General features: G+C 40.8%; 1 protein-coding gene across 1 annotated transcript in view; it reads right to left on the reverse strand.

Annotated features, from left to right (window-relative positions):
- The window catches only part of MTUS1 (microtubule associated scaffold protein 1), a 161,293-nt gene that overhangs the window by 83,467 nt on the left and 53,744 nt on the right, over positions 1 to 24,082 (reverse strand). Inside the window, 2 exon segments of the mRNA XM_082374787.1 lie at positions 12,707 to 12,902; positions 17,885 to 20,136. Of these exon segments, the coding sequence (XP_082230913.1) occupies positions 12,707 to 12,902; positions 17,885 to 19,981 (2,293 nt within the window). The 5' untranslated portion in view covers positions 19,982 to 20,136.

Genomic DNA, 24,082 nt, shown 5'->3' on the forward strand with positions numbered 1-24,082 from the left:
TGGGAGGGTGGCATGGGCTGTACAACAATGGGAATGGACTTCATACCACTGAACTGTACGCTTAAGTTGTTAAAAGGGTAAATTTTATGTAATATATATTTTACTACAATTTTTTAAAGTTTAAAAAGTTAGAAGGAGTTTGTGCTACTAGTTATTATAGTATATTATAAAATAGTAAAACAGTCTATTAATGGTAAAAAATTATATTGACAGATTAATAAACTGGTATATCAATCTCAGAAATACAAAAATTCAGAATAAGATAGTGGAGGTATTTCAAATCAGTGAAGACATTTATTTGTGATAAGATATTTGAATTTCTAAAAAATTAAAATGTGAGAAGCAGCATGGTGTAGCGGTTAAAAGTCAACAATCTAGAGCCAGACTGCCTAGGTTTAAACCCAGCTCCGCCAACACAGGCTGGAGGCAGCCTTCTTTTTTTTTTTTTGAAAGGATTCTATTTATTTATTTATTTATTTTTAAACATCTTTATTGGAGTATAATTGCTTTACAATGGTGTGTTAGTTTCTGCTTTATAACAAAGTGAATCATTTATACATATACATATGTCCCCATATCTCTTCCCTCTTGCATCTCCCTCCCTCCCCCCCTCCCTATCCCACCCCTCTAGGCGGTCACAAAGCACCGAGCTGATCGTCCTGTGCTATGCGGTTGCTTCCCACTAGCTATCTATTTTACGTTTGGTAGTGTATATATGTCCATGCCACTCTCTCACTTTGTCCCAGCTTACCCTTCCCCCTCCCCGTATCCTCAAGTCCATTCTCTAGTAGGTCTGTGTCTTTATTCCCGTCTTACCCCTAGGTTCTTCATGACCTTTTTTTTTTTGTCCTCATATGTAAGAATGGGGGTGATTATAGTGGTACTTACTTCATAGGTGCATGTGAGAGTTAAATGAGTGTATTTTTAAATGCTTAGAACAGCACCTGGCACATAGTAAGTGACATATAAATATTAGCTACTAGTTCTCATCATACACCAAGAAGATATTAAAATTGGATTAAAAAGGAAACCAAAACCATACAAATTAAGGATAATTAAATACAGATCAATCTTCTCTTTTAGTAGAGGTCTTGTGAAGCATAAAAATACAGGAAAACTTAAATGATGTATATGACTATAAAAATGGAAAAATTTTTAAATCACTGTACACAAAATAAAAAGTCATACAGTAAAACACAGGACAAAGGGCAACAGATAATATCAAATCAATAACGAAGAATCATATACCTTAACAGTATAAGTAAGCAAAAGCTCTAAACAAGAATAAATTAAAATAGTCAATACAATTTTTTTTCAGTTTAACCTTATCGTGGCTCACATCTTTCCTGGCTCCCCAACTGTCACTCCTAATCCCCATTTCCCTTGCTCACATCCTATAGAAGGGTTTAAAAAGCCAAATACTTGCGGTCCTAACCTTTCTTCAAATTAGGGGTGTGATCCGGTTTGTGCCAATAAGACTTAAAGATAAGGGTGCCAGAGGGTAAGGTGCTGAGTAAGACTTTCCCTCCCTGATAAAGGTAGGCAGGCATGTCAGGAGAAAGGTCCTTCGCTCCCAGCCTCTGTGCACAGCAGCAGGACTTAGCACTTGGAACTCTTAGCGACCATACTTTAACTGAAAAGTCACAGACAAAAGCAGGACGAGTGCTGAGGCAGGATGAGTGGAAGGACAGAAAGATGACATAATTGAACCACCAACCCAGGAACTGCCTCCCTCTAGCTTCCTGTTAAGTAAACGCACAGCCTTCTGGTTTAAAACGATCTGTGTCTTACACACATGCTCCTGTCCACAGCATTTGGTGCAGTTGACTCCTCCTCTCTCCTTAAGAGGCTTTCTTTACTTGGCCTCCAGGACACCACTCTCCACTGACTTCCCTCCTACCTTCCTGGCTGTTCCTTCTTGGTCTCCTTTGTGATTTCTCCTCCACTCTCTAGCCCTTTAAAGCTGAAGAGGACCCCAGAGGTACTTCAGAGACTCCATGCAATTCCCCAAAGGTGCCCCCTGACCTGTCCTCTTTCTACACTTCCTCTCTGGGCAATCTCATCCAGTCTAGTGGCTTTACATACCAGCTAACTGTTGATGAATCCCAAACTGATCTCCCTAGACCAGACTTCTCCTGTGCACTCTAGACTTGTAAATCCAACTTTCTACTCTACACTTTCACGTGTGTACCTATTATTTCTCTCAACGTGATGTCGGTACAACTGAGATCCCGATACCCACCTCCCAACGTCCGTGTCTCCATCATCCTTCCCCATCTCAGTTCACTGCGGCAGCATCCTGCCACGGCTCACACCGAAATGTTGAGGGTTATCTCTGATTCCTCTCTTTCACTCTCAACCCTCATTCCAACAGCAAATCCTGTTGTCTTTACTTTCAACACGTATATCTAAACCTGGCCCCCCTCTCATCCCCCCACCCAACCCTTCCACAACCCTGTGGAGCCACAGTCTCCTGCCATGATTATAGCCATGCTTCCTCTTGGATGTTTCTGCTGAGTCTATTCTCTACACAGCTGTAACAGTGATTCTGTTAAAATTAAAGTCACTTTGGTTAAGAGCCGAAGTCCTTATGATTTTCAAGACTGTATATGATCTGCCTCTCCACTACCTGTCAAACCTCATCTCCTATTTCACTTTTCCTTACTTCATTCCTTGCTACTCCAAAGAGCTGTCAGTTAAGTTCCACCTCAGGGTCTTTCCACTTGCTCCTTCCTCTGACTGGTGTGATTTTCTTCCAGATGTTCATACAGCTGGCTCCCCGCAGGCCTTTACTCAAAAGCTACCTCTCTCTCTCTCTCCCATGCCCATACACCCCAACATTTCACACCCCCCATTCTGCGTTAGTATCTTTTCTCTTTAGTACTGTACGCTGTCAAACATCCTTTATACTTTACTTACTTATGAATAGCTTGTCTCTCCCACCAGAATGTAACTTCACAGAGGGCACGTTTTGATCTTGCACTCACTCCTGTACCTCAGCACTGTGACCCTTATATCTACATTTATCCAGCAAATATTTGAGTGCCAAGCATATTCCAATTAAAATAAGATACCATTTTGCACTTTCCTACACAGTGAATATTTGGCAAGAGTGTTAGAAATGTCAACACGGGGAATATAGCCAATATTTTATAAAAACTATAAATGGAGTATAACCTTTAAAAATTGTGAATCATTATATTATACACCTGTAACTTATATAATATTGTACAGCAACTATACTTCAATTAAAAAAAGAAATTAGGGCTTCCCTGGTAGCGCAGTGGTTGAGAATCTGCCTGCCAATGCAGGGGACACGGGTTCGAGCCCTGGTCTGGGAAGATCCCACATGCCGCGGAGCAACTAGGCCCGTGAGCCACAATTACTGAGCCTGCGCGTCTGGAGCCTGTGCTCCGCAACAAGGCCGCGATAATGAGAGGCCCACGCACCGCGATGAAGAATGGCCCCCACTTGCCGCAACTAGAGAAAGCCCTCGCACAGAAACGAAGACCCAAAACAGCCATAAAAAATAAATAAATAAATAAATAAATAAATAAATAAATAAATAAATAAATAAATAAACAAACCCAAAGTTAAAAAAAAAAAAAAGAAATTAAAAAAATACACATTGGCTAGGGTGTTGGGAAACACGCTTATATACTCGGAGTAGGAGCACAGACTTGCACACTATTTTTGAAGAGCAACTTGGCAACGTGTACCAGAAGTCTTAAAAATGCTCACACCCTCTGATTCCACCTAAAGGAATGTATCTCAGTAATTTACCTGACCAGCGTAAGTACTGATATACAAAGTTCTTCAGTGTAGAGTTGTTTAACATACTGAAAAACACTGGAAACAACCTAATGTTCAAAGAAGTCCGAAGAAATAAATCACAGCACATTGAGATGACGACTACAGTCCTTTTAAACCATATTTTTAAAGAATATTTAAAAATTTAAGAATCTAGGAAAATAGGCACCACACCTTTTAAAATGAAAAAGAAAATTCAATCAACTAAGGAAGTGCCTACTGACTGTTAGGTATGGGGTTTTTAAAACGGTAGGAACTGTCTGTCCCCGTTAGAAATATGTAAGCATATGTGCATGAGAATAGGCAAAAAGAAAAGGCATTGAATAGCTATAAACTGTGAAGTTAGAGACTATTGGGCATTGACGAGATTATGGATGTTCTCTCCCCCCGCTACCCCTTCCCACTTCTAAAGTGCTATACTTTTTAAATAGCCTGCTGGGAAGGGGACATTGGAAACCTGATGTGACATTCAAATTAACTGGTTAAATTCAAGATACGAGAGGGGCAGAGTAAGGTTCCCCTTGCTTGGGACAACGCCTCCCACATTCCTTTCTTGACACGGACCGACCTGGGCTCTGTCGGAACCTCTTCTCTTTGCTGACTGCCTGCACACCAATGCATCACATCCTACTTGCCCACCTGCCCTCCTCCGTGTGTCCATACATCCTGTACTGACTGTCCTCAATCTTTATATTCCATAATCTGAACCCCAACTGTGCCTTCATTTCTACTTCCTAGTGTACCAGCCAAGTCCTGAAAAACACCTCAATCCACATGTATTCTTCTTATTTTTTAATTCTGGGGTTTCAGTGTCAAAAATTAAACAGCAGAGAGCATCGATACTAAACCAAGACTGGCCCTTCTGTAATATAAAGGTGTACCTCTACTATATTACAGAATTACCTACATTATTATTCCAAGGAAGAATTTCAACAAAATTTGATATTTGTAATCTTACCCTCTTCTGAAATCCTACAGCTCTTTTTTTATAGTACTATAAGGACAGATGTGATGAGGGATGAACTTGCCATTGCCCCATCTTGGCTGGTACCTTGAGGCCACGAATCATGTCTTACTTATCCCACGATTCCTCAGGCTCTGGAGTATGGCTTGCACAGTTTACACTTTCAGTCTGCTAAGGGAACAAATTACCTTCCAAAATGCAGAATTCCAGTAGTATATATTCTACGTTTATATATTGCAAAATGTGACTTCAGTCACATTCTTGAGTTAGCTAAGGCAATATTGTATCAGTAGGGTACAAGAAACTGTACTCTGCATAACCATCACCATTTGCTTAGATTCGAGAGTAAACTCAAAAGATAAAGTCATGGCAGTACAGGTGAGTCACAAGAGAAACACAGCAAGTCTCTCTTAAGAGGGCAGTAATTTGACAGAGAAAAAAGAGCATCCCACAAAACAAGGTTCTCATGATGACTCGAATTACACAGAAGCATAGTGTTCATGGTGATACTGTCAGTACCTGTTTCTACAAGTATGTTCACAAGATGTCTGCTGCTTCAGGTGGAGATTAAACAAAAATAACTTCCTGAGTCACGGGCCTGGGAACATGTGTCCCACAACTAAGAGTGTAGTAAGTCAAAGGCTTAGGTTGCATCCTTTCCCAGGTACCACAAAGATGAGCAAGGTTCTTCACATGTTCATCGGCAAATGCACTGACTTGGTCGTGAGTGAGCTCACCAGGCACTCACACTGAAAACTCCTAATATGAACCAAGGTGCGTACCTGGGGAGCCTCCAGTAACGAGCCTCCAGTCTCATTAGAAGCCAAGGTTCATGAACAGAGCTACTTTGAACAACAAGGTCATTGAGACTCAAAACTGAACACCGTCTTCAGTTTATTTCCCTTTCTAAGGCTACAAAAATAAATCAATAAAATCTGCACAAACTCCCCTGAAAGAAATCACCCAACCTCATAAAAATGAGCCAGAAAATCTGAAAGAGGAAGCTGTCCATTCTCCACAGGTGCTAGTCTGAATCTGCACTCTTAACTCCCACTATTTAATCTCCAAATGGATTTATATCTGCACCCTCTGCACCCCCGTGTCTGTTTCAGAGACTACCTTGCCTGTGCCCTGGACACACTCGATGCCCCATCGCCTGTCTGCCACTCATCCGCGTCCTTCATCTCTTTACCAGCTCTTTTCCCACAGGCTTCCTCACCCTCCACGTGTTTTACAGTCTTAAGCCTCAAACATGCACACATGCCTTTGAGGTGCTTTCTCAAGTCTTCAGTCTCTTCAAGTTCAGCATGCCCCAAACTATCCCATCATTCTCTTTCCGACAACTTCTTCTTGCTGCTCTAGTTCCTATTTCACCCCATGGCCACCCAGACAAGAAAGTTGAGGAGACACCTGGGACTGTTCACCACCAGCGAAGCTGACCAGACCCTTGTCCTCCAAAACATTTTTAATATTTTCACTCTGCTTTTTTTCTTTTTTAAAAATATTTATTTATTTATTTGGGTGCGTCGGGTCTTAGTTACAGCAGGCGGGCTCCATAGTTGCGGCTCGCCAGCTCTTGAGTCGTGGCATGCTAACTCTTAGTTGCGGCATGCGTGTGGGATCTAGTTCCCAGACCAGGGATCGAACCTGGGCCCCCCGCACTGGGAGTGCGGAGTCTTAACCACTGTGCCACCAGGGAAGTCCCTCACTCTGCTTTCTATTACCAAATACTGGTGTAACTCTTACAAGTTTGTGCCTAAACTATTAGAACTAATCTGCCTCGACCTTCCTTGGGGTTCACCCATCACTTACCCCAACACACAGCCTACTCAAGGCATGTTGACCCTGCCCTCCACCATGTTCCCCAAACACTCCAGGTCTTTCATAAGGCTACATTTGCACCCCAGGGAAAGCCAGCAACCTTCCATGCCTGGCAAACCCCTATGGGCACATTCCAAGGCCAGTTCAATGTCACCACCCTTCTCCAGTCTTCCTTTGGGCTGAGTTAGTGGTGTTCCCTTTACTGTGGACACATAGTACTTCATACAAGTTTCCATTCAAATCAAGCCAGACAACATTTTACACCTGTTGTGTAAGAGGTACACTGTGCTGAGAGCTGGAAAATATAAAAATAACTAAGACCTGGGCTCCATCCTTATGGATATCTTCCAGATATGGAAGGAAATAATTATAGCACAGTGTAATAAATGCAAAGTATCACAGAGAACAGGACAGTTCAGCTGGGGTTTGAAGAATGAAGAGGTTGCCCTCCAATGGTTTTCTGAAGCCACCCGCCTTCCACCTCACCCTCCAACTAGTGAGCTCATTAAAAGGGCCTATAAGTCACATGTATGTTCTCAGGATCTAGTAGGCTGCCCAGTACACAGCAGGCGCTCAAAGCATTTCTTGAATGGACAAATAAGACAGACCGCACAGTTTATGGGTCATTCCACATCTGGAACAGTCTTCTCAGAATTACTTGCCAAGTGAGAATTGTGTGGAATGCCTGCAAAACGATCAAGAATTCACAGTGACGATGTTAATGAGGAAGAAGAGAGAAGACGCTTGTCTCCCAGGTGCCTCTAAGACCCTCCTTGGTTGGCCTCATGCCCGGTCCCTGGCCCCCCCCACCCCCCCCCACCGCACACACACAGGGCAGCTCACTGGTCCTCAGGTTCCACCCTCCACTGCCTCACCTTGATCTTCGCACTTGCTGTTCCCTCCACCTGAGAGCCAAATACTGCCCTCCTTCACCTCCTTCATGTGTTGGCTCAAATGTCACCCTATTTAAAGATCTAACTCCCTTCCCTGCTTTGTTTTTCTCCTTAGCACTTATCTTACACACTAAACACTTTATCCACGTGTTTGATTTTCCGACCAGAATTTAAGCTCCACAAGGGCAAGAATTTGTCTCTTTTGTGCACCTCTTCATGCCCAGCACTTAGAACAGTTCCCAGCGCAGGCAGGCACTCAATAGATCCTTGTTAAATGACGAAGTGAGTGTGTCAGAACTACTGCGTGTACGCAATGGACGGAGGTCAGAAGCATAGACCCTGGGACCAGGCTGTCGGGCCTGTTCCCTGTCTCCACCAATTATTAACTTTGTAACTTTGGGCAAATTGCTTAAACTTTCAAAACCTCAAAATCCTCATTTATAGAATGGGAATAATCACAGTACGTATACTTCTTGAGTTGTGAGAATTATACATTCAGAAAGCTTAGAACAGCTTTCATTAGCATTCAAAACACCTTACTAGTATTACTTTTCTTATGGCAAGAAACACTGAGGTACATTCTTTAAAACGTGGTTTAACTACATACAAATACAGAAACATCTATAAGCAACACATTAAAGTTGGCTTTTAGAAATAGTTGTTAGATGATCATTTCTGGGTTTTAATAATTAACTTCTGCAAGCGTGAATACATTTCTCATAATTTTGCTTGCTATCTCTCAAACTCTTGCCTAGAAAGGCCAAAATGATACAAAAGTAAATGGAAATGATTTTAAAATCAATCTAACACTAAATAAACAAGAAATCAGTTTACAAAAACAACTGAGCAGGAAAGAAGAGAAACCTATAAGGGTAGGCAAGTCATTAACAGGTTTGGGATGTACTCCTGGTTTGAGAGGAATTTATTTTACTAACCCACAATAAAGTGAATTAACACGAAGGTTTACCCTTTTGAAATGGTCTTCAGTTTTCTTCTAGAGAAACATCTCTTTCATGAGGCCTTTCTTCAGGCTCTGCTATGATCAGATGGGCCCCTGAACATTCTTTCCCTCCAAATCCTAAAGCGCTTAAGGGCCTTTTCCACACCCCTTACAGATCCCTTTGTGCTGTTCTTCGGTTGCTGCAGGAACATGCATTCACCCTCCCCAGGCAGTTTAAAGGAGCCCCAGGGCGGGGGGTATATTTTGTTCTATTTCCGTAATCCTACCTGGCTCAGGCTGGTCACTGGCAGGTCAATTACATGTGTGCATGAAGGAACACACACATTTATAATCTAAAACCTGGTAAGAACTGGTATTACCTCTGAAAGAGGGTGGCAGGCGCTCTCTGCAGGTGCCTGACTGGATCTCCAAGTATTTCCTAAGCAGTTATTTATTCAGCAGCATTAATCTGCAATGACCATGTAAAATCATTTACATCATGGTAAAGTGATATCGAATGTTAAGCCAAGAGCCCGACAAAGAGAAATGCCACAGTTTCCGAAGTATCCATCTGAGCATAAGAATTTGAATTTTTCCAAAACTCACGGTCAGACTGAAAGTGTTTTCTTTAGACTAATAACGTGAAGGTTACGAGCATGGACTCCAGAGTCCTGTTACCTGGTCTGAATGTACTACCTCTGCCACTTTCTAGCTGCATAACCTTGACAAATTATTTAACCTCACTGTGATGGCTTCCTCTTCTATAAAATGCAGATAAGCCTCACAGAACTCTTATGAGGATTAAATGAATTTATAGGTGAAATGATAAAGACAAAGCCTGGAACTTGGTAAGCATTTAATAAGTGTGAGCTTCTATCACTGGCATTATAATTATTATTAGAAATAGTTTTCCTTGTTTATCTCATCTTATTTAATTAAGTGGTTGAAACACATACATACTCCAAAGAAACAAAGATAGTTTGGATCTGGTTTGTTACAATCACTTATAATCTGGTTTCAGATAAACTTCCAGATTTTTTTAAGTTACTTTTTTATTTCCAGTTTTAATGAGATGATTGACATACATCACTGTGTAAGTTTAAGGTGTACAGCATGATGATTTGACTTAACGTGTATTGTGAAGTGGATTACCGCAGTAAGTTTAGTTAACATCTATCACCTCATTTAGATGCAATTAGAAAACTTTTTTTTCCCCTCATAATGAGATTTACTCTTAGGATCTACTCTCTTAACAACTTTCCCATATATTACACAGCAGAGCTAACTACAGTCATCATGCTGTACACTAGAACTGCCAGACTTTGACAAGTGAAATGGAAAAGTGCCATTGGGTTTAATTACAATTCTTTCTCATATTCATTTCAAAGCTTCAAGAAAATGGCAATTTCAACTCCAGGTCTGGTTTTCTACTTAGTTCTCTGAAAGGATTTATTGAAAACCCCAAGTTGGCTGGAACATTCCTGCTGGTTACCTTTCAGGAGACTAACTTTGTGTGAGCACAGAGGATATCCATTTGGTTTCAATTTTCTAAGACACAAACACTTCATTGTACAGTAAATGGCAATATGCGCTCAATGATCCAAAAGCACATTGTTTTTGCTTCTTGATTTTCTGTTCTACTTTTAACTCTGTGACGATTAAGTTTCCTGTTCTCCACGACAAAACACCTCTCAATCTATTGTGAGTGTCCAAACAAGTTAGTTGTTATTAATATTTTAAAAACATAACACAGCATAATCAAGTTAGTCTTCCAACCATTAAAATAAAAAAACTCAAATGCAAATCCACAAAATTTCTGGTTACACTGATTTTTTTTCCATTTATATATGGAAAATCACCAGGTAAGAGATAATTTAGTTTTTAACTTGGATTGAAAACTCTGAATGCATAGCTTAGTTATTAAACTTATTTACACAAGTTAATAAAAGCTCAATAAATTTCCTGTCTTTTCATTAAGACCAAGCAGACCTAGTTTCCCCTCTATAAGGCATGGCATTATGTAGCATACAGTAAAGGGACTTCAAAACTGTGTCACTCCTTGGTGGGATCACCTACATAAAAGAATCCCATCATTTACAATACATCCTGGGTACTGGCCTAATTTCTTAAAAGTGTGCGCTTCAGGGTTTCTGGGATTCGAGCACCATGTGGTCCAGAGAATCACACTAGTAGCAGCCACTGCTCAGGAAATTAGGTGAGCTCCAAACTGCCCCTAGAAAGATAAGGACTGCAAAAGCTGATGGAGCCTGACATTCTCCAACCCTCCTACTTCACAGAAGCCCAGGGAGCGGAAACGACTAGCTCGTGCACCTCCCTGGGGCCATGGCGGTGCTAGAACGCAGAACTCCTAACAACAGGCCAGGATGCCAGCGGCCAGGGCCCTCTGGGCCGCCAAGCCACAGGTGCTGCTGACACCCAAGCAGGAAGGGGCTCCCCGTCATCTGGAAAATCCATAAGCCTTGTACGGCAGCGACAGTAAGAACCGAAGCTTTGATCTCACTTATGCCCCAACTCCCCAAACTGTGGCAACATCCAAAATAAGGATTGTTGCTTCTCCCAATGTCTTTAGCGTCTCTTCTGTTTTCCTCCCAAAGGATGAACACTTGGAGCTGACAAATTCCTTCTTCCCACTCAGCTCCTCTGGGGATAGAAATGGAAATGCGTGCAAACCCCTCTTCTGCCAGCCATACCTCTTCCTGGGTTTGCTCCTCAGGACCCTCAAGACCTTGATGCACAAGACCTGATTTATTTAGGCCTGAACCTAAGTAAATCACCCTTAAGACACGTCTGAGTGTTATAAGCTTCTCACACAACAGCTTCATAACAGGATTGGAAAATAAAACCTAAAAATACTAAGGTGTAGACAGGTAAAGAGATCCCCTGAGGATTTAGTTGGTTTTGTTAGTTTCTGCAAAATGTTCTCACATGTGTGAACACATAAGTCTTGAGGCACTTTTTTTCCCCCAGACCATTCAACAGCAGTCACTATTTTTATAAGGGAACGTACTTCTAAATCTGTCTGACATGCCTTTCGTTTGCTCAGTGTTGCGCCTGCTCAAGTGAGGGGCATTCCCTGCAGAGTGCGCTTGCTCAACTGCAATGGCCAGCAGGCTTTTTGTCTTAGTCCCTGTGAAAAGGGCTGCCTTTCCCATTTCCTGTTCTTATTTTAACACAGAGAAACGCAAACCTCTGCCAATTTAGGAAGACACTTAACAGCTACTTTGGAAGCTCTCAAATTTTATAAATCGAACATGACTTTACTACTTCTAATATACAAACCAACATAAATCAAAGTTCGTATTAGAAAAGTTTAACTTTTTAGTCACCCTCACATCCCTGAAGATTTTATAATACACCTTTCCGTAAAATTCAAGAAAAAAACTAGTCTCCTCAAACATGATGAGGGCACATTATGAAACTAGTATATCACACCAGTATTATTAAGCAGTTAACCATCTGTAAAACATTTAAAAGTGAAATGACAGGGCTTCCCTGGTGGCGCAGTGGTTGAGAATCTGCCTGCCAATGCAGGGGACACGGGTTCGAGCCCTGGTCTGGGAAGATCCCACATGCCGCGGAGCAACTGGGCCCGTGAGCCACAACTACTGAGCCTGCGCGTCTGGAGCCTGTGCTCTGCAACAAGAGAGGCCGCGATAATGAGAGGCCCGCGCACCGCGATGAAGAGTGGCCCCCGCTTGCCGCAACTAGAGAAAGCCCTCTCACAGAAACGAAGACCCAACACAGCCAAAAATAAATAAATAAATAAATATTTTTTTAAAAAGTGAAATGATAGACATTACATGAAATTTCTAAAAATCTTATATGTTCTGGTATAATGTTATAAGTCATAATTCTAGTTATTACTTTAAAATGTATATCTCAGAAATAACTTAAAAAAAAAAAGTGAAATGACTCATATATAACCAGTGCCCAATTTTGTGTGTGTGTGTGTGTGTGTGTGTGTGTGTGTGTGTGTGTGTGTATGCATGCTTCTGAATAGCTTTCACGTTGCTTTATGCACATCTCTCTCCCCCCAACAAGCCTTTACATCACTCAAGGATCAGGGCTGTGTCTTAGACTTCTTTTTCAGTCTTCCCTGTGCAAGATGTTGGTCCACAAAAGGCTAAATGCTTTAGTGACACAATGCATTAGAGTTCTATAACCAAAACCTGTCTCTCTGCTTCCTGATAGGACTAATTTTACATTCAAATAATTCATAAGCTGCTATAAAACACAACTGAGTTATTTTATGCTTACCAGAACTGGACACACGCCTTATCCTCTGCGGAGATACGGCTCGATCAGAGTTGAGATTTCTACTGTCACTATTCCGCCTCAAACAAGAAACAGAAGGCCCCACTTTGGCTTTCGGACCAGGTGTTTTCCTCAAAATGGAGCAGTTGGGCTTGGCTAGACTCCTACCTGAGATGGTTGCAGTTTTCGAAGCAGAACCCTGTGGAAAAAATAATGAAGGTTTCAGTCCAGATCATACCTTCCCCACACCACTTCCTGGTGGCGTCAGGTATGCAGAAAGGCACAATTTCTGCCTAAGCAGATATGCCAGATGGACATTTAATTCTCATTTTTACTATAAAGAAATTTAAACTCTTCATAGTTTACTCTTTGATTTGTCATGATCTGCCTTTTGTCCCCATCAGGGAAACTGTTCCCAAGGTGACTGATGCCACAAATTAAATTCAAGCTACAGCTTTCAGTCATTTTCCTAGAGGCCCTCTACATGGTCTCCAATGCCGATGATTCCATCATCGTTCTTTGGTTTCTCCCACAGAGCTCTCTCCTGGTTTCCCTTCTATCTGTCTGGTTATTCCATTTCTGGGTCCTGCTCTTCTATACCTTCAAATGCTGGTCATCACAAGGGTCCTCAACTTGGCCCTGTAAGCTTTCTCACCATATACTCTCCCCACGCGATCCTGTCCACTCTTTCCACTGCCACCTAAACACCACTGTATCCCAAGTCCTCATGTCCAGGCCAACACTCTCTCCCAAGTTCCCCATATATTCAGTTTCTTTCTTCCTCTGCTTCACTTAGCGTCCACCAGGCACCTCGACCTAACAATGTTGACAATAATATTATTGTTGTTTTTACTGATCAACATACAGCCCTTACAGAATGAAAAATAAGTTCGAAATGCACGTATCAATTCATTTAATCCTAATAACCCTACAAGGTTGATACTTTCATCATACCGCATTTCACAGCAGAAGAACGTGAAGCAGTTTCTAAAAATCAGATTAATTTTACCCATCCATCTCAAAACTCAGCTCTTCTCATATTCGCCACCATGTGCCCAGGCACCCAACTTACACAATGAAAGCTATTTCTAGGGGCTTCCTTTCTTACCTCCTAAGCCCCTCTGGATGTCATTCTCGCCCTTCTCCATCTGCCTTAGTACAGGCTGCGTCATTTCTGGGATGCCTGGAACCATATCCAATTCACCTCTCAGCCCACTGCTAAGGCGATCTCTCTAAAGTCCAAACTGGGCTAGGAGGCTTCCCTCCGTCTCCCAGATAAAGTCGACTCTTCCAAATAACGCCTTTTGGATGTGGCCGCCCTGCCACCCTCTTCAACTTGCTCCTTACTGTTCATGGTTCTGCACCCCCAGCTCCCATGATACTCACTACCCCGCGTCCCCTAAATGAGAATGTTTCTTCATCTTTGTACATGTTATTCCTTCCACCCAGAATACCCTTCCATTCATCCTTGATCTTTAAGCTTCAGCTAGTGACTAACATGCTCTCTCCCCTAGAAGCCTTCCCTTCCTTGACAACTCTCCCCATCGCCACCACCCTACTCTGCCGTGAGCAGGACAGGGAGTCTATACACACTCCCAACTGAGGACTTAACAGTCCCTTTTTGTTCACCTTCTAATACTACCCACTGTACTAGGCACTAGGTTTGGCCAGGGGCTGTGTCTTTCCGTCTCTAAATCCCAACAGTCACCGTCCTATAGAGCACAAAGTCAGCACCCAATAAAGGTTCTCATTCTACATGTAGGAAATGAGAGCCTGAGATTTGCTCAAAGAACAAAGTTCAACACCATAAGCTATAATTTGTATTCTCCCATTAAAGAAAAATTGAGCCTCACAGAGACTAAGCAACTTGCCTGAGGTCATTTTGCCAATGAATGGATGGAGCTACAATGTGAAACCACATCAAACTCCAAAATCGATGCTCCTAACCTATACGTTGCCTATTGCCCCCCAGGACCATTCTTTCTTTGCTTAATAAGTCATAAGTGCAGGACTTCCCTGGTGGCGCAGTGGTTAAGAATCCGCCTGCCAATGCGGGGACACAGGTTCGAACCCTGGTCCGGGAAGATTCCACATGCCGCGGAGCAATGAAGCCCGTGCACCACAACTACTGAGCCTGTGCTCTAGAGCCCACAAGCCACAACTACTGAGCCCACATGCCACAACTACTGAGGCCCACGTGCCTAGAGCCCGTGCTCTACAACAAGAGAAGCCACTTGAAGGAGAAGCCCGTGCACCACAACAAAGAGTAGTCCTGGCTCTCCGCAACTAGAGAAAAGACCACGTGCAGCAACGAAGACCCAATGTAGCCAAAAATAAATAAATAAATTTATTTTTTAAAAAAGTCATAAGTGGATAATTTCCCCTAGAGATACGTAAAGCCCCATGTTGATGACATACACTAGGTGTATTAAAAACTAAATTAAATAGGGCAATATCCTAAGAGAACACTGGAAAGCAACCTAAAATTGGCCAAAAAAAGCAGGCGATGGACACAAAGATCTTCTCCCTCTACCATAAAACCGGCTAACGTAATCCCCCAGAAAAACCTTTGAAAAAGTAAACCAAACTTTTAACCTACTTACAAAGTGAATCTTTAACAAATTAGATTTGTTCTGCCTTTCAGAACCAACATTCCATAGAATTTTGAAAGCCTGTGGTGTGTGGAGCCGGAAGGGCCAGGATTCAAGTCAGAGGACCTGAGTTTGAATCTCAATCTGACAACTTACCAGCTATGTGTGTGTGCTAAGTAACCACTTATGAAGCTTTAAACTGTAGCTAATGAATTTCCCATTGTTACTGGCAAGAGTAAATGACAGTGTATAAAGCACCTGAACATTTCTGAGAAAATTAAACGACATAATATACATAAAGCACCTGAGCAAAGGGTTTGGCCCAGAGCAGTCAACGAAAAAAATATCAATTTATTTCCATTTAGATAAGTCACCATTCCTTTTATCTAACGTGCTATCACCAATATATAACCTCTATAATGGGGAGCTATACTCAACCTGCATCAAATTAAAGTCAAATTCCTTCTCCAACAGAAGAAGCTTTCTGAAGTTTCAGGTAAACCCCGACCAAACAGCTGGGAGGTTGCCGGCAACCTAAGGATTCAGTGAACTCAAGGCCTAATTTGTCTCAAGACCAACAGAGCACATTGAAAATGCACATTTCTCCAGCACTGTCTCATCACAGAACGAGGCAGATTCAGAGCCTTTGGGTGCTGCTGAAATGACTAAGAAACATAGGGGTTTGCCTACAACACAACGCAAAGGCTCACTCATTCAACTCTCTACAATAAACACAAAGCCTGTGGCCAGTGACGGTTTGCTGGGCCCCTTCCCCATGATACACGGAAATGTGTTAAGAGGTGAATAGTGATATTAGAGGGAATTGCACATGAAACATTATCATGGGGAAAAATGAGTTTTTAATACTCATCAACAAGTAAAAGTGTCAGTACTGAAAATATGGAAATCCTAACTGCAAGGTTCCTAAGATGAAAAGTGCTTCTTCTCCAGTACTGGGATCCACTTCAACGCGATGATTCTATCACCTTACTTCAGCATCACACCATAAGCCTGAAAGACAGGCTTCCATTCCACACATGGGAAATAGAAAGCTAAGACTTACTCTCAATGCACATATCAGAAAAACTTCTAATTTCAAAATTACACAGCCAATTTACATGCAAGGCAAATGTTATTTAAAGAAACTTTATGCTAGGTTTTCTGGCAGTTGGAGATCAGTGCACAATAAAAGTCTCCCATAAATCAAGGAGGAATAAATGTATTCTTTTCATGTATATGTATCTATAAACACCAAACTAAGAATGTTGCTTAGAATTACCAGAGGTTGTCATTTAATTTAACAAAGTATCTAATTAAAAATCGTATAAAATGAGTTTCCTAAGTCTGACTTCAAAAGGACTTAAAAATAAAAATCTGAGTTTTGAAATAATGGACAGTCTCAGTAGCTTAGACATCGTTGCGGTGGACCATTCTTCCTAAAAAGATTTACTATAAACGCCAAAGCATCTCTAAACTGAACTAGCTCAAGAATATCTTCCTGAAAGGACCTAACAATTCCCTATGCACCCTCAAAACACTTAAAACAGCCCTTTAACACTTCACCAAACTACACGTTGCATTCCTCTCAGACATGAGCCCTCCACACAGATGACTTCCATCTGCCTTCCCACCCTGGCACCGGCCTCCACTCCTGGCCCAGAGGACAGACGCCCAGGAAAAGCCTATGTGGGGCTAGAGATGCATGCACGCCCCCACTGCCGAAACAGCACTGGGGATGAACACACAAAGCCCAGAGTAGCCTCCCAAATGCTTCCAACGCTCAGAAAGCTAGTTTCTTCATGCTAGAGTCAAAGCTATATCCATGCTGGAAAAAAAAAAAAAATCTTTGAACTGCATGTGAATTCTTGTTTAAATGGAACCCCTAAATATCTGCCAGGTACCGTTTAAAACATACTGCCTTTTCACTATACATGAATAACATGGGTTTTATTTTAGTACCGGGAATCAATACATTAGGACTGCAAGAGACCTCAGACATCTACTAGCCCAATCCTTTCACCTCTGCGTCTCAAAAGGTTACTTGCCCAGAGTCACCTTAGCTAATCAGAGGCAGAATCCAGAATCCTCTTGTTCACAGGACAGGGCTCCTCTACCTGGAGCAGCTTCCTCAACAGGAGACCAGGAATTATTTTTACGTTGATAGTGTTTACCAGCACTGCCTAGCCATTTCTCACATGTGGCCCAATACATTTGTTAAATTCATAAACAAAACGTTTATTTTTTCATAAATATAAAATATAATCAGATATTTAACTTCAAATAACTAATTACACTAAAATATTAAAGTAACCTGTTCTTTCAGCTTACCATTAAAAGGAATGTTGATACTCAATACAAAATACTGGACTTGAGGGGTTTGTTTTTTTTTCCCCAACATGCAGGTAACCAATTAACACTCTAAAATGTACTGACTGACAAGACAAAGAATTACTGAATAACACAGCAATACCTGAAAGCAAATCTGCACACCTAGTTCAGCAATATTATTGACTATCGGTGGATAAGCAATTGCTAATACATCTCTCCGTTTCCACCACCATTTCCTGAAGCGGGCAAAAATTTCACTTACCAAAAACAAAGAACCATAGTCAAAGGTCTCATTCATAATTTCCTTTTTTAGCTCTTGTTTTGCCATCAGTGTTCCATTTTCTTTTTCACCCTTGTTTTCAGGGCTAATCCTATCGATGTTGGAAGTATAGGACATTTGCAAACATTCTGTGCTTTCCACTTTAATAGGGAGTTCACCTTTGATCTTCTGAAAAACTGCAGCCACGGACCCAGTCTCACACGCTGAATTGGAAGAACTTGCTTTGTCAACATCTTCCTGATTCGATTTCATGGCAGATGTTGTTCTTAGAACTTTGTGTGAAGCATTTTTAGAGTGAGTTGTAACATGCACAGCCTGGCTCGTAATGAGTTTATTAAATTGCTGCTTATGTGTCTTGTTAATTAGGATTTCTGCTTTTGTGTCTGCATTCAAGTCAGATGTTGGTGTTTTTCTCAAAGCTGTCAACGGTCTTGAGGAAGACACGGATGAGGGTGATGAGGCCCCAGTTAACTGAGGTCGGGGTGCAGCCTTTGATAGAGCAGGGTCCTTGGACTGTAGCACTGGTCTGGATACAACTTTTGCTTTGACATTCTTGAAGTTTGGTCTTGGGTAATTTATAATTTCAGTTTTTCTAACTTTGCTGCCTAGGGGGCTATTCGTTTTGGTGGTTGATTTTCCTAGATTAGGTTTAGACGTGTTCATCGGTGCCCCCTTCAAGTTTGGTAAACGTCTAAGCTCTCGATTACTCTTCTGCACTTTACTCCATTTCTCCGTCCCTTCAATAGGTGAGATAGAAAAGGTTGCGTTTGTGGGTTCTAGGACTGGCGTGGACATGCAAACTATGTTATTTGTACTAATGACCATATCATCTGCATCCCAAGTCAGTTCAAATGATGAAGCCACCTTTTGTCCTGGCGGGCTATTCGGTATCAATTCTACGGTATGATTTCGGGTTCCCAAATCCTTTTCATTAGAGGCAACTGGTGTGTCTTTAGCCACAGTGACTTGATGTTCTGGGTCCAGCACTTGGGTTTTGCTTTTATCAAAAGCTGGCACCAGTAAAGGGCATTCATCATCTATAAGACAATTGGACACTGTTTCTCTTACATTTTGGCCCACTTCCTTTTGCCCATATGAGCTCTGTGAATGTCTCTCACTATTTGGTTCATCTTTAGACGAACAAAAGAACTCTTGTAATACAGACCCATTGGGAACGTCCATACCATGAGAAACTGGTGTTAGAGCTTGTATCTCCTTTTCTCCGCCTAATCTTTGCTGTGCCCCATCTGGGTACTCACTGGTGACCTTTCCCGAAGAACAGTGACAGTGATTTGCAGTATCTGGAAGAACAACATCAGTTTGCATCACCATGTCAGAAAACGCTGTGTAAGTTGTGTCTTGGGCCTGTGATGCTGTAGCTTGAGGGTTTTCGAAGCTGTCTCTATCATAACTCATTTCTCTCACATATATCTTATCAGAATGGGAAGATGGAGGAATGGAACAGGATGAAGATGTATTTCTACTTCTCACGCTGGTTGGCTGCAGGCTTGCAGCGGTAGGCAAAGACTGACTCTTTCTGGTGGTGTCATGTGTTATGAAGGTACAGTTACAATTATCCACTTTCATGTCAAATGTCTGGTTTAGCGCCAAGGCAGTAGGGTTTTCTGTACAGTTCAAATCATCATCATTAGGATTCCACACAAAAGGTAGAGATGTCGCAACGCTCTGGTCCTGAAATGATTCTAGGGAATGACAACTGCTATGCAAATCTTTGGGTTCCTCTGTATTTACAACATGTGCAAAAGACAGACATGTGGAATCCTTGTGCATATCTAACATCTCCTTACTAACAAAATCACTTGAAGACTTTTGGTGTTCAAGTACTTCAACACACTGAGGGTTTAAAGAAATATTTTCACCAATGACCACAGCAGAGTTGGTTTCATAATCAACCACCATGTCATCTGGGTTGGCAGAATTCCAACTCACATTATTGGTTGAAGAGTTTTGGGTACATGGTGATTTTTGGTTGTATGCGTATGTGTTTCCATTTTTATCACTGATAAATAAGGACTGCAGTTCCTCTTCTGTCTTGTCATCTGAATTATCATCATTCATCCTGAAATATTAACTTTAAACCTCTGCCATTTTATTTCTTCTTTAAAACCTTTCAAATGAGAGGGAAGGAAAATTTGTCCATCTCCTAAGTTTTTCAGCACAGTTGAAAGTTTCTTAGTCTAAGATGTCTTGAACTTGAAATGATTTGTTGTTCCCTGGAAGAAATAAAATGTTTCACTCAAGTAAATATTAGAAAATTAACAAGTCATCACTTGATTAATTTCAATTGCTTTCTTTTTACATTTAAAGAACCTACAACTATGGACAGGGGTGACTAAGATATTAGCTAAAGAATCACCCTCTTTTCAAACATACTTTTTCATTTGAGGAAATGGGCAGAATGGGCTGCTAAAACTGCCCCCTCCCATCTGAGATGCCTCTGCCCTTACTCACCATAATAGAGAAGGAAACCAAATCTGACAATAGCCTTTCCTTCTTTTTGGTTGACAGAGTGACTTTTGGTCCTAATTTGCCTAGGACGGTCCCAATTTATGCCTGTTGTCCCAACATAATTAGAAATAATGCCCTTTTTATTTTCAGAAGAGTCCCCTATTGTTTCCATGAAGAATGACTTCCAGACAGATTAAGCAGGCACAGCACATAAGCTAAAGATCAATGAAGATTTAGGGCACTAGCGTTTCTCTTTCCCGTTTTCATTGCCTTTCTCAAACCCACTCCATTTCAAAGTTGAAAAAAAGAAAAGCTGTTGCTTCTTCATAGTTAAAGTGGTATTCTATTGAAAGTACCTAAAAATGTTGAACACAGTTCCTGTACGACACAACAATTCTCCTCTTAGGTATCTACTAAAACGAAAGGAATACATCCAAAAACTTGTACACAAATGTACATGGTTCAGTCTCCCTACGGGTCACCAAGAAAAAAAAAAGTGTACGTGATGTGTAATAGAAGCATTATTCATAACAGCTCAAAAGTGGAAGCAACCCAAATGTCCATTAACTGGTAAACAGATAACAAAATGTTGTGTACCCATACAACGGAATATATTTTTCAGCAAGAGAAACAAATGGAGTATTGATGCATGCTACAACATGGATACAATGTTATGACTTAAAATATAAATAAAAGAATATTATGAGCAAAAGTAAAAAAATATATAAGTAAAAGAAGCCACTCACAAAAGACTACATATTATGGGATACTATTTACATGAAATGTCCAGAATAGGCAAATCTATAGAAAGTAGATGAGTGGTTCTCTAGGGCTGAGAAGGGGTGCGAGGGAAGGGAGTGAGGAGTGGCTGCTGATTGGAATGTGTTTATTTTGAGGGTAATAAAAATGCTCTAAGGGTTATGATTATAGTGATGGTTGCACAGAGCTATAAATATACTAAAATTATTGAATTGTACACTTTTAAAAAATCATTAAAAACAACCCATGAAAGCTTTCAAATCCAAGGATTTTTGCAAAAAACTAAAATTTTATTATGCTTTTGATTATACTGAAGTGCTTAAGAAAGGCCCAAATATTCAAGCTAGGACTGCAAATACCTCATATAGATATACATTCGCTTGAACTGACTTTCTAATCTTGGTATTTAATGTCAACCAGGTATCATGGTTCTGTTCTGAAGAAATAAAATATCCATGAGGAAAAAAATGACATTCTGTAACCTAGAAATTTGTAAGTTAAGAGTAGATCTCATTTTTCTATTTTGCAATCTTTTCTCTGTATTCAAACATACTTCAGTGACCTAAATACAATGAGGAGAATAGGAACGATGGAAGAACTCAAAGGATCAGTATCTTTGCTAACAGTGCTCTGGACTTCCAGCCATGCATCCTGAAACCAGCTTGTACCAGGGGCAAGAAGAAAGGCTGCAATGTTTATGTCAACAGCACGCAGGCACACGCATACAAGAGATTCTGATCCCAAAATAAGTGCTATAGGATTTATATGCTGGTAGAAAATTTAAATTAGTCTCTTTTTCCCCACCATAGCTCTTTAGGTAATAAAGAAATCACTGAAATAACCAGAGGGCAGACAACAGAAGCAAGAAAAACTATAATCCTGCAGCCTGTGGACCAAAAACCACAGTTACAGAAAGATAGAGAAGATGAAAAGGCAGAGGGCTATGTACCAGATGAAGGAACAAGAAAAAACCCCAGAAAAACAACTAAATGAAGTGGAGATAGGCAACCTTCCAGAAAAAGAATTCAGAATAATGATAGTGAAGATGATCCAGGACCTCGGAATAAGAATGGAGGCAAAGATTGAGAAGATGCAAGAAATGATTAACAAAGACCTAGAAGAATTAAAGAACAAACAAACAGAGATGACCAATACAATAACTGAAATGAAAACTACACTAGAAGGAATCAATAGCAGAATAACTGAGGCAGAAGAACGGATAAGTGACCTGGAAGACAGAATGATGGAATTCACTGCTGCGGAACAGACTAAAGAAAAAAGAATGAAAAGAAATGAAGACAGCCTAAGAGACCTCTGGGACAACATTAAACGCAACAACATTCGCATTATAGGGGTCCCAGAAGGAGAAGAGAGAGAGAAAGGACCAGAGAAAATATTTGAAGAGATTATAGTCGAAAACTTCCCTAACATGGGAAAGGAAATAGCCACCCAAGTCCAGGAAGCGCAGAGAGTCCCATACAGGATAAACCCAAGGAGAAACACGCCGAGACACATAGTAATCAAAGTGGCAAAAATTAAAGACAAAGAAAAATTATTGAAAGCAGCAAGGGAAAAACAACAAATAACATACAAGGGAACTCCCATAAGGTTAACAGCTGATTTCTCAGCAGAAACTCTGCAAGCCAGAAGGGAGTGGCATGATATACTTAAAGTGATGAAAGGGAAGAACCTACAACCAAGATTACTCTACCCGGCAAGGATCTCATTTAGATTTGAGGGAGAAATCAAAAGCTTTACAGACAAGCAAAAGCTAAGAGAATTCAGCACCACCAAACCAGCTCTACAACAAATGCTAAAGGAACTTCTCTAAGTGGGAAACACAAGAGAAGAAAAGGACCTACAAAAACAACCCCAAAACAATTAAGAAAATGGTCATAGGAACATACATATCGATTATTACCTTAAACGTGAATGGATTAAATGCCCCAACCAAAAGACATAGACTGGCTGAATGGATACAAAAACAAGACCCATATATATGCTGTCTACAAGAGACCCACTTTAGACCTAGGGACACATACAGACTGAAAGTGAGGGGATGGAAAAAGATATTCCATGCAAATGGAAATCAAAAGAAAGCTGGAGTAGCTATACTCATATCAGATAAAATAGACTTTAAAATAAAGAATGTTACAAGAGACAAGGAAGGACACTACATAATGATCCAGGGATCAATCCAAGAAGAAGATATAACAATTATAAATATATATGCACCCAACATAGGAGCACCTCAATACATAAGGCAACTGCTAACAGCTATAAAAGAGGAAATCGACAGTAACACAATAATAGTGGGGGACTTTAACACCTCACTTACACCAATGGACAGATCATCCAAAATGAAAATAAATAAGGAAACAGAAGCTTTAAATGACACAATAGACCAGATAGATTTAATTGATATATATCGGACATTCCATCCAAAAACAGCAGATTACACGTTCTTCTCAAGTGCGCACGGAACATTCTCCAAGATAGATCACATCTTGGGTCACAAATCAAGCCTCAGTAAATTTAAGAAAATTGAAATCATATCAAGCATCTTTTCTGACCACAACGCTATGAGATTAGAAATGAATTACAGGGAAAAAAACGTAAAAAGGACAAACACATGGAGGCTAAACAATACGTTACTAAATAACCAAGAGATCACTGAAGAAATCAAAGAGGAAATCAAAAAATACCTAGAGACAAATGACAATGAAAACACGACGACCCAAAACCTATGGGATGCAGCAAAAGCAGTTCTAAGAGGGAAGTTTATAGCTATACAAGCCTACCTAAAGAAACAAGAAAAAGCTCAAGTAAACAATCTAACCTTACACTTAAAGAAACTAGAGAAAGAAGAACAAACAAAACCCAAAGTTAGCAGAAGGAAAGAAATCATAAAGATCAGAGCAGAAATAAATGAAATAGAAACAAAGAAAACAA

This window comes from Balaenoptera borealis, assembly GCF_965194805.1.
Source record: "Balaenoptera borealis genome assembly, chromosome: 21".
NCBI lineage: Eukaryota > Metazoa > Chordata > Mammalia > Artiodactyla > Balaenopteridae > Balaenoptera > Balaenoptera borealis.